Raw genomic sequence first — 16,621 nt, 5'->3', positions numbered from 1 at the left:
TTGCTCTTGTGTAGGTTACGTTAGTGCAGTGATAGCGCTCTTTCTAATGTGCTGGTAGACAACCAACACAAATAAAGCCACACAGCCAGGTCAGCGCGTAGGCTGCAGGAAAGGTCTCATATACAATCAGGATGGTTATAGTACTTCACATTTCTGTAGTGCCTTCCCTGAGAGGTTTTCAAATGATTATTATTTGTATTGTGGTAGCACCTAGAGGTGCTGGTCACGGACAGGACCCCATTGTGCTAGGAGCTGTACAAACATACTCCCTGCCTCCAAGAGCTGACACCTCTGCAAAATGCTTTACAGACACTATAGACTGTGGAGCCCATGCTCCCCCGGTGAACTTACTCATTCAATTAGCTCCATTGCTTTCAGGGAGACTACTTGCTTGAGTAAGTGCCTGCCAGGGTGAGTAAGGGCTGCACAATCTGGCAGTTGATACTGTAAGCGCTTAGAGGCAGGGGTTATCTGCTCCTCTGAGTTTATACAGTGCCTAGCGCACTGGGGCCCTGATCTTGCTTGGTCCCTACACACTACTGTAATAAACATGATTAATAACATATTCCCATTTTCCAGATGGGGATTTTGAGGCATAGAGAGGTTGTGATGACAGAAGGAGACTGTAGCAAAACTGGCAGTAGAACTCCAGGGCCTGATTCTGGTCTCAGCTAAGCCAGGAGCAACACCACTGAAATCCATGGGGCTGTGCAAGTGTAAAGCCTGTGTAAATGAGATCAAGAATCAGGCCCCGAGTCTCCTGACTCCCAGAGGGGGCTTTAGTCAGCAGAGCCTCCTTCCTTTTAGATTTCCCTTAACTCCTCCCACCATTTGTACAATATGTCACTCAGGCTATGCAGAGACCCCCATTGAAGTCAGTGGGGGTATTTTCATTGACTTCAGTAGGGCTTAAATCAAACCCTTACAACGTATCAACAGACCCTAGGTAATCTTTTTAAAATCTGTCCCTTTACCCACTGTTCTGATTTTCTTTTTGTTTTTTAAGAAAAAAAGAAAAGAAAATGATTTAAATAGTCTTTCTATCTGGAAGGTCATCTGTTTGCATTACATGTTCCAAGAAATTAATGTTAATATCTGTATGACATACCATTCCTTTGGTTAGACTTAGTATTTGGAAGCTGGAATGTAAATCAAGTATATTTCAAATATAAACATTCTAACCTTGTATTAAAAAAATGTTTTGGGGATTCTGTGTGTGTGATGGTGGCACAATATTCAAGTTCTTCCCTCATGTTTTAGGAGGTAGTGAGAAGCTCTTCTGTTCATTATTAAGAAGAAGTCGGTCTGATGGTTAAAGATGAGGCCATGAAATGTAGATTCTATCATTGGTTTTGCCACTGACTTGCTGTGTGACCGTGAGCAACTCATTAGATGGTTCTGTGCCTCAGTTTCCCCCTCTGAAAAGTAGGGATAAGTAACACTTCCCTACCACAAATGGGGGTTGTGAGAGGATGACTTTGTTTGTAAAATTCTTTGAGATCTTCTGAGGAAAAGAGCTGTATAGAAAGATGTGAAGATGCCTAAACTGAGTAATTGCTTATTTTTATTTTTCCCAGACTGTTGAGTGAATTGGAGGGATGGTTGGAGTGGTTGTATTTATGGGCTGTCCTTTTATTTTTGTATTATTTTGTGTGGTTTTAACCTATGGGGTCGGCACTCAGAGCATAGGATGGGTGTCTCTAGGCAGCTATCTTCCAGAAATTGGAGGAAATCTGTCAAAATTCATTGAGCTTTGGGTACCTAACTTCCTCCGGTGTCTTTGAAAATCCCCACTCCATAGTTTCTAAAAACTCTTTGGAAAAATACTTGGCCTCTTTATGTGTCAGGCTGTTACAAAGCCACTGCCCCAGGGAATGCTGTGTGTTTGGATTAAGTTTCTTTGTTGCTAGGGCTGAGGGACATCTCAATGCAGTTGGTAAACTCCCTGTGATTATAACAGCCATTTGTTGCCCCAGAGCAAGATATCAATTGTGGCCTACACCCCAGCACTCTTCCTTCTAAATAGATAGGATACACATTTGCTGTAGTTTGGTTCAACATTAATCGCTAGACATACATGAGGGCAAGTTGGAGATTGAGTCCATTTATCTACGAGCCCATATTAGGTTTTAACATCTTCCTCAACATATACAGCTTATTTCTCCCCTTCCCCTTTAAAACACTCCATTTCCCACCTATTTCTGCTCCCACTTCCTCCCAGCGATCCCAGAATCTCTCCTCACTCTTCCTTTTATTAGAGAGACAAGGTGGGGCAGGTAATATCTTTTATCGGACCAACTTCTGTTGCTGAGAGAGACAAGCTTTCTAGCCACACACAGCTCTTCCTCAAGTCTTGGAAAGGTACTCCCAGCATCACTGCAATATTGTAAGGGACCATTCAAGGTAGAGTGGCCTGTTAACACCTCTGCAGTCCTAGGACAAAAAAAGAGAGTTACCGATTTTTCTTATAAGCCAAAAATCCAGTGTCTCTGTTCAGTCCATGATTTTTAGTGTCTGTGCAGAGCTGTTCAGCATATATAGATTTGTGTGTAGTGGTCAGAGAGTTATAGATGGCGAGGCCTCTAGGGATGATGTTTTGTTTCTTGCATTTGCTCTGGAAGCAGATGTTGCTGTTAAGTTTTTCTTCTTTTTTCTTCATGTTGTGGAGTTTCCATTTCAAATGGCTAAATTCAATATCTTCCATTGTTGTATGCAGTGTTGTAGCTGTGTTGGTCCCTGGATATTAGAGAGACAAAGTTTATGGCTTATAACGACAATCTGTAACCCACTAACCCCCTCTTTTTGTCCTAAGACTGCAGAGGTGTTAACAGGCAACTCTACCTTGAATGGTCCCTTACAGTATGTGCTAACTATTTATGTTAAACAATCTGTTCCACCTTGCATTTTACTGTGATCCTGGCAGTACATTTCCCAGACTTGAAGAAGAGCTCTGTGAGACTTGAAAGTTTGTCTTTCTCACCGTGACTTCTGTGACAGACATGGAGCCCTAGTTACAGCTTTCATTTGATACCTTACAAGACACTCTTTATAGACAAATACTATGACAGCAATATGTTATGTGTAATGAGTTTGTCAGGCCTGATAGGAGTTGCTGTCATAGAGCAGTGCCTCTTGATCACACCATACACTCCAGCTTTCACAACATTTCTGAAGAATTGTCCTCTCCCATATCCCCCCTGCTTTCTCACTGTTGCACTAGTTTGATCTGAAAGGTTCAGTCCTTTTAGGTGCTGGATGCATTGGCAGTGCAGCCAATCTAGATGACATTGTCCTCTCCTGCTCACCTCCCTCTTGCTGTAGATCGCTGCATGTCAAAACAAGGTTCCCGTTGCGGAATTGATTTTTTTTCTCTTTTGTTCCTTCTCCAACTCCTAGGAATTCGGCAGCACAAAATTCATCACATCGAGGTGCGACTTCGTAGAAAACCTGATTACGAATGGCTGTGCGGGGGAACTTGAGACTCCCAAAAGCAGCATTAACATCATGGAGAATCTTCCTCTAAGTAGCAAGGGCTCCAGCTTGACCCTTTCGGATGTGACACAAATAATGCCTCAGAAGATCTCGTTGAATCTGCGGCCTGGTGAGTTAACAATGATGCTGACCTTTGTTCTGGATTAGAAGATATTTGAGGGGTGTGTGTGTGTGTGGTGTGTAAAATTCTGAGTAGATTTGAGATCTCAGGCCCTGATCCTGTAACTTACAACACAAAGGGGAACTGCTAAACCCACACAGTCCTATTGACTTCAGTCCACCTGTGCACTGTGGAGTAAGGGCCTCAGTATTTCTGCTCACTCGAGAGGGTACTCCTGTTATGGTGACCTCCAGATGAGTTAATTCTTTATAAAACCCTTATAAGTACTAGTCTTAATCCTTTATAAAATGTAAACGGAATTCTGAACTTCAAAATTAGTCAATTAAAACGAAAGTTCCTACACATAACCCCCAGCCTGATAATTGTTGTGGTTTACAATCATAATGTTCTAATTAACCACATTTAAAAACTGCTGGTCCCTGTTGCTGTGTGAAAGACCCAGAAAAATACAAATGGCAAGATCAGGGCTTTGGCTGTCACTGCCATAGGAGGTCTGAACTTGTGACCCCACGCCACCCGTTCCCCTGGAACTTCCAATTACAAAGCAAAGCATTTATAATTGAAAGAGCGGGACTCAGCCGTGGAAGCATGTTTTGTTATTTAACGTTTCTTGCAAAGGGAAAAAAAGCTGTCGTGTGGGTTCAGCATTCTTACAAATACATTTGGCGTTTGGTGCATAAGACCCTTTAGAGCAAAGCTAACAGCCGATATAAGCGCTTGCTTCGTCAAAGGAAAGTGGGAGTGAATCTGAGACCTGTCTTTTTGCTCTAGCTTTTTCAAGCATAGAGGTAAAGAGGAAGTATGTCGTTTTCTCCCATGAAGAGGGGGAAGATTGAGCTGGTGGCTTCTAGCGCCAGTGTGGCTCTAGGGCTTCCGTCGGTTTCTGCACAATGCAAGCTGTAACGTTACAAATATTCTAGCCCTTAAGGGTCTGAATAAACTCTTCCCACTGTGAATCAATGCAGTGCTCTCTTAGGGCTACTGACGTTGGAAAGTACCTTATTCTGCAAAGCAGCAGGCCCTAGTGTCTCAAGGCCAATACTGTTTTAAATTGGGCACCCAGTATTAGTGGATGCTTCTGAAAAGGCAGATCAAACCCGCTCTTCCATCCCAGGACAGAGCCTCTCCAATCACTCTTTTGGCTGCGGTGATAAAGACTAAGCAGCCCAGGAGTAGGGAGGGAAGCATGGGCTTTGTCTACACTACATAGCTTTTAGCGACAAGATACGTTTGCCGACAAAATACTTCCACCCTCTACGAGCAGGGTTCGTGTTGTTCCTGCCAACAACGAACCGCTTACACTGCCACTTGCCATGGCAAAGCTTTTGTCTTTTGGGGAGAGTGGGGGGGCTCTTTTAAGCACCTGTCGTTCACTTGGCAGTGTAGACAAAGCCATGGTCTGCTCTTGAGAGAGAGTGAGCGAACGCTGCTACTATAGTAGACAAATCACAGGCATGCATGGAATTGCTGCTGGCCATGCAGATGGTGTCTGGGACTTAGTGTTGTATACCAAATAAGTTTACTGTCGCAGAAGACCAGCTCTAATTCTTTTATGCTAAAGAGTTTCCTGAACCAATTGCTGGCAGAAAACACTGTATCAGCAGAGCATTGCTTTCAAACCCTGACTCCCCAAAACCCTCCCTACCATGAAACTTCTTGTAACCAGCAAATTCCAGAGCTTCCCAGGACAGTTCTGCACAGTTTGCAACATTTAAATTGACCTTTTTATACTGTAGCTAGAGAGAAGGTGGTGGAACTCCCCCAGGCTGGCCTTTTAGCTACTGGCCAGTAGCCTTCAGAAATAAGAGCAGTTCTCCTGTTTGATAGGTACTCTGGTGGTAGAGTTTTGTGCAGAATGGGGGCAGGCTTCAGTTCTGACTAGATGTGCAATGCACACTGGCCTTTTTAGGATCACAATGTAAGATCTCATGCCTAGATAAGGCCTTCTTTATTGGAGAGAGGAGAAGAGGGAGGTTTGCAAGGGAGAGAGATGGTGGGAATGTTGCCATTTGGAATCCACTTGGCGCTGTCTTTACTTGTACAACTCCTAGGCGAAGGGTGCTTTAGAAACACCTATGCTAGATATAACGTGTCTTTGGGGTTGCTGTGAACTGGTCTCTGTTTGTTTGCATGGCAGATCAATAGAAAGGAGCATTCCAAAATAGAGATTTAGGGTAGTGTGCGCCCTGCATCTCTAGGAGGCACAGCCCACAGCACAGTGGGAGGCAAAAATGATTTTAGTCCATCTTTGTGCTCTCTCTGTTCCGGGCTGGCTGGAGGCCAGTGCAGCCCCTGATGTAAACTAGCTACCCCAGGGGTTGCTCTAAGTTAAACCTGCTCTGTCTGGGCTGCTAGTGGGCATCTGTGTTACCTGAACTGTCCAGAATGCACATAGTTTTCAGTGCTATAGGGACTTATCTTTGCCTTTGGTGCACCCACTACTCCAGGGGGATTGTGTAGTGGTGCCTACCCAGTGTCTGAGCGGAGGAAATTCTTCCCCAGCCAGCTACAGGGCTTTCCCATCACCTGTATGCTGGCACAGCAGGATATAGGGACCATTGCAGGGAGGAATAATTCTGGATGTTTGTAATGGAATCTCCCACTTTCATTCTTTTCCATTAACGTTGAGCAGGATCCCATCTCATTTAGGACTAATGATTTCCTAATCCTGTAGGTTAGCATCTCCTGTGGAAATTACATATTAATCCTTATGTAAGAATTTGAGTTCCGATGGTTTCACTTAATGGCAGGACAATAAATATGAAACAGAAAGGAAACAGCATTGTCTGGACTTAGCATGTGCTTCCAATTTTGTGTTACATCAGGAAACTTTGCATAAGTGTCTTAATACTTTGAAGATGAATCAAAGTGTCTGTATCTTTGACTAGTAACTAGAAGCAGAACAGAGTAGATAGTTGGGAGGTATCAATCTCCAATCTGATCTATCCTTCTGACTCTCTCAAGGTATTTCTAATGTCCTAATACCAAATTTTCAAATCTCAGTGTGTAAAGTTAGATCCTAAATCTTGAGGCAGGCTCCTAGTTCAAAGTGGGATAACTCCACTGACTTTATGGGAGTCACTCCAGATTTACAGACATAGAAGGGGCATCAAAGTCAGGTGTGCAGTTTTTAACACCATGGTTTAAAGCTTGTCTCTAGCATTAATGCACCGTGCCCTGGTTGGCTATCAGAAATGTGAATGGTGGGAACATAGAGATGGAATTAAAAATATAAAATAGAATGCATGTTTTATTGGCCATTTAGCCCTAAGCATTATGAAATAGGACTAAGAGCGCTTTTGGGAGAACAGTTGCATTTCAGGGTACCTAGAAAGATTGTCACGTGCTAAATAAACAAGACAGATGCTTTCTCCACATTAAAGCCCAATGTATATAAATCTTCCTCTGCTCATTTTTACAGCAGTGAGGAGAAAAATTGCTGAGGTTTCATTCTTAAGTCAGGTAAAAGCAGTCTTTCTAGTTCTCAAATGAACTGTTTGAGACAATGTATCAGCAGTGTTCCTTAATTCAGGTTTAGGGAAAGTTTAAAATCAAAGCTCTGGGGGTTGTGGATTATTCCTGAGGGTGAAACTGTCTAGGAGTAATGGAGTGGAAAAGATGGACCAGTGTGCATCAGCGGTAACTCCATTGAAATCGATGGATTTATTAGAGTGAGAGGAGATTTGGACCCAGTATCTCACTCCTTCTCAGTGCAAGTCTTTCATAGATTAATTGATTCCTATATTTTAAGGCCAAAAGTGACCACTAAATCATCTAGTCTGACCTCCAGCATAACCCAGGCCATAGAATTTCATCCAATTACTGTTGTATTGACCCTCTTCTTGAGAGGAAGTGTGGTTTGCAAACTGAGATCAAAAAGGTAATTGCATCTCCATGTTCAAAGGTGTAGGTTGCAAGGGTCAAGAAGAAGTGTTGTTCCTTCATGTACAGACAGCATTGTTCAAGTGGCTAGGTATATTTAAAGGGGTTTTCTCCTTTCTCAGTGACTACTGCAGGGGTAAGGACACTTGATATAACAGACTAATCATCTGATCCTATACTGCAACTTCTGTGTTCCTCCATTTTTGAGGGATTTGAATAAGTTCTTTAAAACATAAGTGTGGCAATATGATCTAATAGAAACAGCTGGTGACTGGGAGTCAAAACTTAAAAGGGCTTATACTTAAAGGTGCTTTCCCTGACTTGCTGTGGATTGTTGAACTTGTCACTTAAAATCTGTTTCCCTGTGCCAGATTCTTCCCTCTTATTTGGATGCATTTCAGAACCTGGGCCCCTAGCATCACCTTACCGTAGTGTTTCTATGAGCTTTAAGTAGAGTTTGTAAAGGGTTTTGAGGTCTTACGATGAAAGGGATCATTTTAGTGCAAGACGTTGTTAGTGGTGGGGTGACACTGGGTGGGGAGTGGAAGCAACCAGCGCTATGTTAGTCCCAGCTGAATGGATGAAAGCAATTCCATGTGCAGGTTGTTATTAAAATACTTTCACAGATTGTCGCTATATGCGTGGTGCTTTAGAAATGCAGCCCCTGATCTTGCAAACAATGACATGCTTAGTTTGCAGACTTCAATGGGACTGCTTGCACAGTGTAAAGTTTAAGCACATGGGTAAATGTTAGTAGGATTGTAGCCATAGAGAAGACTTGTTCCCTGCCTTGAGATCTACAGTTGTGGACTTATTCTTCAGTTATTTGGGTTATAAACACCCTGGGTGAAATCTTGGCCCCATGGAAATCAATCCCAAAGCTCCCACTGATTTCAACTGAGACAAAATTTCACCCTATGACTGTAAAGTCCATATGCGTCTCTAGACGAGAGAAGAACACCATGCGAAAACTGCTCTTCATGCACAAAGGAAAATCCTTTTACCAATTGGAAAGAAAAAACCTGCTTGTTAACAGTTTTAGGGAGGAGTGGGGAAAAGGCTATTCTTTAGCTAAGCCTCCTGTCACATCAATCACTTCCACTGAATGCATATTTAGTGCTGCAGGTGAAATTGTTACTCAGAAGAATCTCGCTCAGTGCAGGGAATAAGGAAAGGATTGTAGCTTTAAATAAATGTTAATGATTAAAACATCTCTTGCTCTCTAGGGAAGAGACGGAAGCCATTAATGTGTCTGAAGATTAAACAGACTTGGACTGAGTTGTACTGTGTGTTTAATGTACAGTAGTTGTGACAGATCTTAAATTATCATAGGTGATGATGTGAAATTAAATACATATAATTAAAGTGCCTTCAGTTTGTGTGCATCTCTTCAACAAGAGAGTTGAGAACCCCAGGATCAACTGGTCAAATGCCACCTCACGGATTGTGCAGTATTCCCCTTCCCTGCGATGTACAGAACCACTTCTTCCTGCAGCAGTTGAACATGTTAGAACGGTGGGATAATTTTTGTGGCTGAGTTTAAAAGGTTTCATTCAAATTGGTTAGGTCCAAAACTTTATTTCTGAAAAGGCTGAACGTTTCAGCAGGAAATTAGTTCTGATTCTCACTTACATGTTCCTGTTTTTTCCTATTTAAAACTGATCCTTACAGCACTAAATTCAAACAGCCACGTCTGCAATTGGGGGCATCTGTTCTCCCACCCACCCCTTCAGTGTTGATAGGTATTGCACACATATCATTTTCCCTTTACCACCTCTCCCCACCAATATATATTTTTGGTAGCATGTTACGTTTAGCTGATCAAACATAGCCCTCCTGAGAACTTTGTTTACTTGTAGGCCCTATGCAAATTCATGCCCTGTGGTGTAATGGCTTTCCAGTGCTACAGAAAGAAAATGGTATTTAAACAGAAACTTGGATTGGATGGGGGGAGTAGTTACTAGTATAGCATGCAGCCTCTTTGATACTCTTTGGTTTTGGCTTTTATGAGGCTTTTAGTGACACAGAAGTGTAGCTGATGTTTGTCTGTTTGCCGTCAGGAGAGAGTTCTCCCACCAACAAAAAACTTTCATCCCCAACGAGCACAGCGGCTTTGTCGGCAGGAGAATGCTCTTGCTGACAAAGCGCTGTTCACACCGGTGCTGCTTTTTGTCAGTAAAAATTTTGTCATTCAGGGTGTGGGGTTTTTTTTAACGCTCCCTGAACGACAAAAGTTTTGCAGAGGAAGTGCCAGTGTAGACACATCATTTGTTTTAGAAGCTGTTATCTAGTAGCTACAACCTATAGTGCAATTGTTAATATAGAAACTGCCCTTCTTTAATAGCTATGCCTTTATCAGGAACTCTTCCTATGCAAGCCCCAGGGCAAAGCAGTTACATGTAATAAAAGGGCCCTGCTTTGGAAGTATCTCTTGAACTAGAGCTGTAGGGAAATAATTTAAATAGCTGTGGCTCCTAAACCAAGCTGCAAAATCTGAGTCTCCTCCTGGTTTTACCCATTGAATTAAATGGAGTTAGTCCAGTGGAAGAGAGGAGAATCTAGGATCTATACTGCTTGACAGTGATGCTTCATAACAAGCATAGGTACCAGGTTTTGCGCAGCTCCACGCGTGTTTGCCCATCAGTGATAAGACACTAAGGGCATGTCTACACAGCCCGTAGCAGGTTGGCAGACTTGGGCTTGCACTACCGCACTAAAAATACAAATGTTGACCTGGGCCGGGAAGCTCGCTGCCATGGGCTGCGTAGAATACTTGCAAACCTAGACCAGCATCTCGACAGTTTTATCATCGGCGATTTGTTAGTCTCTAAGGTGCCACAAGTACTCCTTTTCTTTTTGTGAATACAGACTAACACGGCTGCTACTCTGAAACCTGATCTTATGACTGTCCTCGAAAGAGACAAAGTGTATAGTATCTTCGCTCAATGAATGGTAGAAACCCAACTGGGATCTATTTTCCTCCCAAACAAACAAGAAATGCAACATACATTTTTCCAGAAGATCTCTAGGCTACACTCCCAAGATGATGCTTTCCTTCTCTCTCAGTCCGACCATCTGAGCTTTGCCTTTCTTCTTTTATCACTCCTTCAGGTCATAGGGAAAATTCATCAGGATAGGGCACAAGTCATTTTCATCACCCCTATTTGGCCCAGATAATTTTGATTCCCGAATCTCCTTCTAATCAGCATCGAGTACTTTCCTAATCTCTTGACCCACAAGAAGAGCAGGATCAACCATTCCAACCCTAAAGTGCTTCATCTCCTGGCTTGGTTTTTGAACGGGCATTGACACCAGAACATTCTTGCTCTGAAGCTGTACCAAACCATCCTTAAGAATAGCAGAAAAGGTTCTACTAGGAAATAGAAGCGTTTGTCCATCTGGACACAGCAGAAATACTTATCTCCTGAGTCAGCAGATATTCCCCTTATTTTGGACTATCATCTTTCTCTCAAAATGGCTGGGCTTTCCCTCAGTTCTGTTCGAGTCCACTGGGCAGTAATGAGTGTGTTCTATCCATCATCAGATGATAATTTAATTTTCACTCGGCTGTTAATTAACAGATTCTTGAAGGGTCTAATCAGAAGCTTCTTGCCAGTAAGGAAACGTACTCCTCAGTGGGATCTAAACCTTTTATTTTCAGCACTCACTCAGCCTCACTTTGAACCATTAGCTATATGTTCCATGTCTCAATTGTCAATGAAAGTTGCATTCCTTATGGCTATTACTTCAGCCAGGAGGGTAGGTGAGCTGGTAGCCCTCATGGCAGATCCTCCATACACTTGTATTCCATAAGGACAAAGTCTCTTTACAACTACATCCAAAATTGACCCTCAGAGTAGTTTTGGAGTTTCACATAAACCAGCCAATCCACTTACCTGTGTTTTGGTTTTTTTTCCCCAAAACCACATTCATCTGAGCAGGAGAGGAGACTTCATTCCCTCAGTGTACGCTGTGCTGTTGCCTGCAAAGGACAAAAGCAATCAAAAAATCACCTAGACTGTATTTCACCAGTGGCATCGCTTTAGGAAGTACCTTTACTTGACATTTGCAGGGCAGCCAAGTGGAGTTCCATCCACACGTTTGCGAGACGTTCTGCACTAGAGCCTAACTCCTCCACTGATGCATCCTTTGGGACAGAGGTCTCCAAATGACTCTGCTGTCTGCATCCTCACATCCTCCTCCAACTTGAGTACTGCCTGTCAGTCACCCACAGTGGAATACACATTGGAACAAGCACTCAAAGAAGAAGAGGAAGTTACTTACCTTGTGGCAACTGGAGGTTCTTTGAGATGTGTGGTTCTGCCTGTATTCTACTTTCCACCCTCCTTTCCTTCTACTTCGGGTCTTTATTGGATTTAATTGGGGAGGTGGTCAGTATGCTCTGCCCTTTATGCACTCAACATTGAGGAGGCCAAAAGCTCATGCGCGATCCAATGAACACTGCTTGCAAGAATTCTACAACTTGCAGTGCATGGAGTGCGTGCGCACACCCACAGTGGAATACAGATCGAGGCCACATATCTCAAAGAACTTCCAGTTACCACAGGTAAATACATTGCTCTTATAACTACAGCAGTCTTCTGTCTAATTCATCTTTCCTCCACTCCCAGTCTATCCAAAATGCCGCTGACATGATCCCTTCTCATGATCAGAGAGACTGACCAGGTCTCCTCCTCTCTTTAATCTCTTTATTGACTTGTCTTCTGCATAAAGTCCAGACTTCTTGTTTTCTCCTCCTTGTCTACATCTCTTGCCCTCCTTTCCTCCCACACTCTTCTCACTCCTTCTGTTCCACTGAAGATTCTTTCTGGACCATTCCGTTTGTCTCTTTTGCCCATACCCACCTTGTTCCATCATTGACTATGCCCATTCTATTTTGAACAGACCGCCAAACAAGGTTTGCCAAGGTCCCTATTTCGATAGCCTTCTAAAAATCTGCTCTATTCAATGAAGCATCTCAGCTGTGATCCATGCTGCTTCCTTTTCTTTCTGTATTGTTTTGGACCCAAGTGTGTATCTAGATTATAAGCATTTTGTTGTTTGTTTGACACAATATATACAGTGCTGCATATACTTAGGTGCTACCTAAACTAAAAATGAGGGACTCCTCACCTCCCCCACCAAAACTATATGTAGATACAGACTAGAGTAACATTTCTCAGTTCATATACATGGGAATGGATTTACAAAAAGCATGTTTAGCCTCCTTTCCCTCTCCCCTTTCTTGCTTATCTCCAGCTATTTCTGTGGTCAGTTTAGGGAAGGAATGGTATACATATTGGAATGGGCTACAGCAAGAAAAGTGTGCTATCTGGATTTTGCATATATCAGTTTCACTTTGCAACAGGAAACTTTGCAGAACAGCTCCTATTTTCAACATGAATCCTTATGTCTATTGCTGTTGATGGTTACACTGATCTAGTAGAAGCAGAATAAATATGGACCCAGATTCAAAAGAGTGTGTGTTGTGGTAGGGGACTCTTTCTACAATGCAGTTCTTCTCAGTGCCTCCTAATGTTCTATTCCTGCAGGTGACAAGACCTCCTTCCGAGTGCAGGTTCGTCAGGTAGAAGACTATCCTGTGGATTTGTATTACTTGATGGATCTCTCGCTATCCATGAAGGATGATCTGGATAACATTCGGAATCTGGGAACCAAGCTGGCTGAGGAGATGAGAAAGCTCACCAGCAATTTCCGGCTGGGGTTTGGGTCATTTGTGGACAAAAATATTTCTCCTTTCTCCTACACAGCTCCGCGATATCAAAACAATCCCTGCATTGGGTAAGTGTTCTCTGGAGCCCTACTGACCAGTTGTGATGCAGGCTTCAGTTGGGGGTGGGTGGGGATGCAGGCTGAGAGAGGTAGTGTTTCCTAGTGGATAGAGCACTGGATTACATCTTGGGAGACCCGGATCTATTCCTGGCTCTGCTACTGGCCTGCTGGGTGCCTAGGGCAAGTCACTTCCCTGCTGTGTGACTTCCCTGCTCAGTTTCCCCATCTGTAAAACAGGGGTAGTAATACATACCTTAGTTTGAGCTCTACTGATGAAAAGTGCTATATAAGAGCTAGGTGGTATTATTATTTATTATTATTAGGCTGGCATATGTCCTGTAGAGTAGAGATGCCAGGCGGTTTTCTTTGTTTTATGGTGACTTGCATGATCTTTCACATTTGCAAGATTGATAACACCCTGCCACAGCTCTCTGACTAGCTGCAGGCACTATGTTAGTGAACCTGCTGGATGAAATGACGTGTCTACTTCGGGTGATTATGGGACTACTGCAGGCAACTGCTCAATCAGCATGCATCAGTTGCAAGCTGCGTCTTCTTGCTGACTTTTCTTTGACAATGGTTCCATAAGATCCTTTCTTTCCATTTGGGTTACAATACTGAGCATTGTTTAGGAACTGAGCAAGCAAATACAGCTCACTGTTTTTCTTTACAGCGCATTTACATTCAGGGATAGCACTCGGTCCAATCAGCAAAATTCCAATATGGATTTTAACTCGCCCTTCTTCCTCTCCAACTTCATGATGGTTAAGCTCTGTCGTTCTTTCAGGCACATCTCCAGTTATGGAAAAATACAATATAAGGAGTCTTTCCACTGGCTTTGATGAGCATTTTTGTCTCAGGCCCTATGTAATTCCACCAAAAAATACTCTGTCCGTTGCCCACCTACGTAATTCTCATTGCAGGTTCAGTGGTGTTCTCCTGGGCCATTATTGAAAGATTTGATTTGTTGTTGCTGTTTTAGAGTCAGCTGGATTACACACATTTATGTCCAGATTTTCAGAGGGGCTGAGCACCCACAGCCACACTGTTGTAATGCTCTAGTGCTATACAAAGAAGGACAGCTTTTTGCAGCTCAGGAGCAGCAGAACATCAAGATGTGCAAAACCCCCACTTTATAACAGACTCTTCAGTGCAGTTGGATGCTCAGATGAAGGAGTAGACATAGGTGTGGTTGGAGCAAAGGACCAGGAGGCAGGAACTTCTGAATTCTAATCCTGCCCTGACACTGACTCACTCTGTGGCCCTCGACAAATCACTTCAGCTTCTTTGCCTCCCCTTTCTTTTCTTTAAAATGGAGACCACATTAATACTTGCCTACCTTACAGGGGTATTGGGAGGACTGGTCTTAGGAGGACTAATGTATGCTTCTGAAGTATTTTGAAGATAATGAGCTAGAAACTGTTGCTATTTTTTTTTTCATTCTTTAATGATGATGCTGGGTATGGAGCGGGTGGAGAGAGTATGGATGGAGTCCGGAAGCTATTGCTCATCCATACAGCTCAGTTGTTAGCTCTGCAGTCATTTCAGAGCCTTCCTTGCTCTGGTTTGCTCTGCCTAGAGACTCTGGGCCTGAAATCTTCCATCTACACCAGTGTAAAATAGAGTAAATTTGTAGAATTATACCAGAGGAAGACTGGTCTAAGTGAGAGAAGAATCAGGCCCTTAGAGTCTGGCTTGGCAGAAAAGGAGAGGAATGTTAGTGCATTTTCTGACAGGAATTTTGTTTATTTGCTGGACATGTGAACACCCTCTGGCCATCAAACCCCCTCCCGCATTTGTTTTGGGGGCACCAACTACATGTGGTGTTGTGCTATTGTGAAAAAGGCCAGACGCTCCTGCTTTAGACACGTGGGGTGAGATTTTTCAAAAGTGCTCAGCATTAAACTAACACTCTCCCATTAAAGTCAATGATAAAACTCCAATTTACTTCAGTGGGAGTAGTGTTAGATCAATTCAGAGCACTTCTGAAAATCCCACCCACAGCAACTCTTGACCCCTTGACCATGAAAATGCCAAGAACAGTTGTGTTCCTGGAGCCAGCAGTCTCTGGGAAAACTTTTGGTTGGTCAGTGCTTCACATTAGTAGACATGTTTTCATATGTGTAGCTTCCAAATTAATTGTGATGGTCTGAGGATGTGCTGTTCCCATCTGGATTATCTCACTCAGGGCCAGGAGTCGACTCAAAGTGGGTGAACTGTTCTTATGAGCTTCTGCTATCTTAGGCCAAAGACCATAAAAGAACAACATTTCTTGTGAGATTTTGGCACCATCCAACTCTTAACTGAAAAACATTTGCTGTCTATTTTGGGTTTGATTTGGAACCAAAATTACAGGTCTGGCTTCAGAACCATGGGTGCGAATGTGAACTGCAATCCTCAATTCAAAGATGAGATGAGACGTTTTGGCTGGCCTCTAACAATGAAACTTTTGGGGGGAGGGCGGGGGGAGTAATGTCAGGTGGTCATTGAAGGCATGTTGAATGGCTTGTGTGAGTGGGTATGCTGATGCAACAACTCCTCCCTTGGCCAGGTGGAGCACTGCACCAGAGTTCACTCAATCTGTCAGGACAGTCAGTCATCTCCTCTTGCCTGAATCTCTGTGGTAGTCCCAATCGGGCAATGAAGGGTGTTAGCCTCAGGCCTGCTGCGGTGTGTGGGTTTCCCCCTTATAATTGGCGAGGTCAATGGGTCCTTGTGCTTGGGGGGTCTGGAAACCCCTTCAGTTCTTATGTCTCCCAAGGATCCAGTAGGGGATGAGGCCTGCCAATTCCACTGGGTTCCAGCTCAGGGCCCTTAGGCAGGCAGAATCAGGCCTCAGCAACTCCTCGCACTGTGCCCTGAGCTCCTTCCTACCTCCCTTGGTTTCTGTAGGCTTCTCCAGCTCATAGATGTGATTGTCCCTTCTCTGGGCAGCTTTTCAGTTGCTTGCTGGCTGGAATTTCCTTCTTTAGCCTGTTTGCTCCTCTGGCAGCCGCCCCACCTACGGTGACCAGATGAAATGGACAAAATATCGGGACACATGGGGGAAGCAAAAAAGAAAAAAAGAAAGAAACGCTGAAGCGGCCAAAGCTGCAATATCAGCCGTGCATCAGTCGGGACGCAGGACAAAGAACTAAAAATCGGGACAGTCCTGATTTTATTGGGACGTCTGGTCACCCTAACCCCACCCCTCTGCTCTCCAGATCTTTTTTTTCTCCCAGCTGCTGTGGGGCTGCCAATCAGGGTTGACTGGCAGTTCCTGCATTAGCTCCTGGGTTGCCAGGCCAGAATAGGGTATATACACCCCAGGACAGGTTGGTTCTCATGCCCATT

At 43.6% G+C, this 16,621-nt stretch overlaps 1 protein-coding gene across 1 annotated transcript in view; it reads left to right on the top strand.

Annotated features, from left to right (window-relative positions):
* Nucleotides 1-16,621, top strand: part of ITGB5 (integrin subunit beta 5) — a 112,009-nt gene that overhangs the window by 19,573 nt on the left and 75,815 nt on the right. Inside the window, exons 3-4 of the mRNA XM_084643553.1 lie at nucleotides 3,397-3,601; nucleotides 13,048-13,297. Coding sequence (XP_084499679.1) covers nucleotides 3,397-3,601; nucleotides 13,048-13,297 — 455 coding nt within the window. The remainder of the gene's footprint in view (nucleotides 1-3,396; nucleotides 3,602-13,047; nucleotides 13,298-16,621) is intronic.

The sequence above is a fragment of the Lepidochelys olivacea genome, assembly GCF_965140295.1.
Source record: "Lepidochelys olivacea isolate rLepOli2 genome assembly, chromosome: 11".
In the NCBI taxonomy this organism is placed as follows: domain Eukaryota; kingdom Metazoa; phylum Chordata; order Testudines; family Cheloniidae; genus Lepidochelys; species Lepidochelys olivacea.
This window is presented reverse-complemented; position numbering and strand designations above follow the sequence as displayed.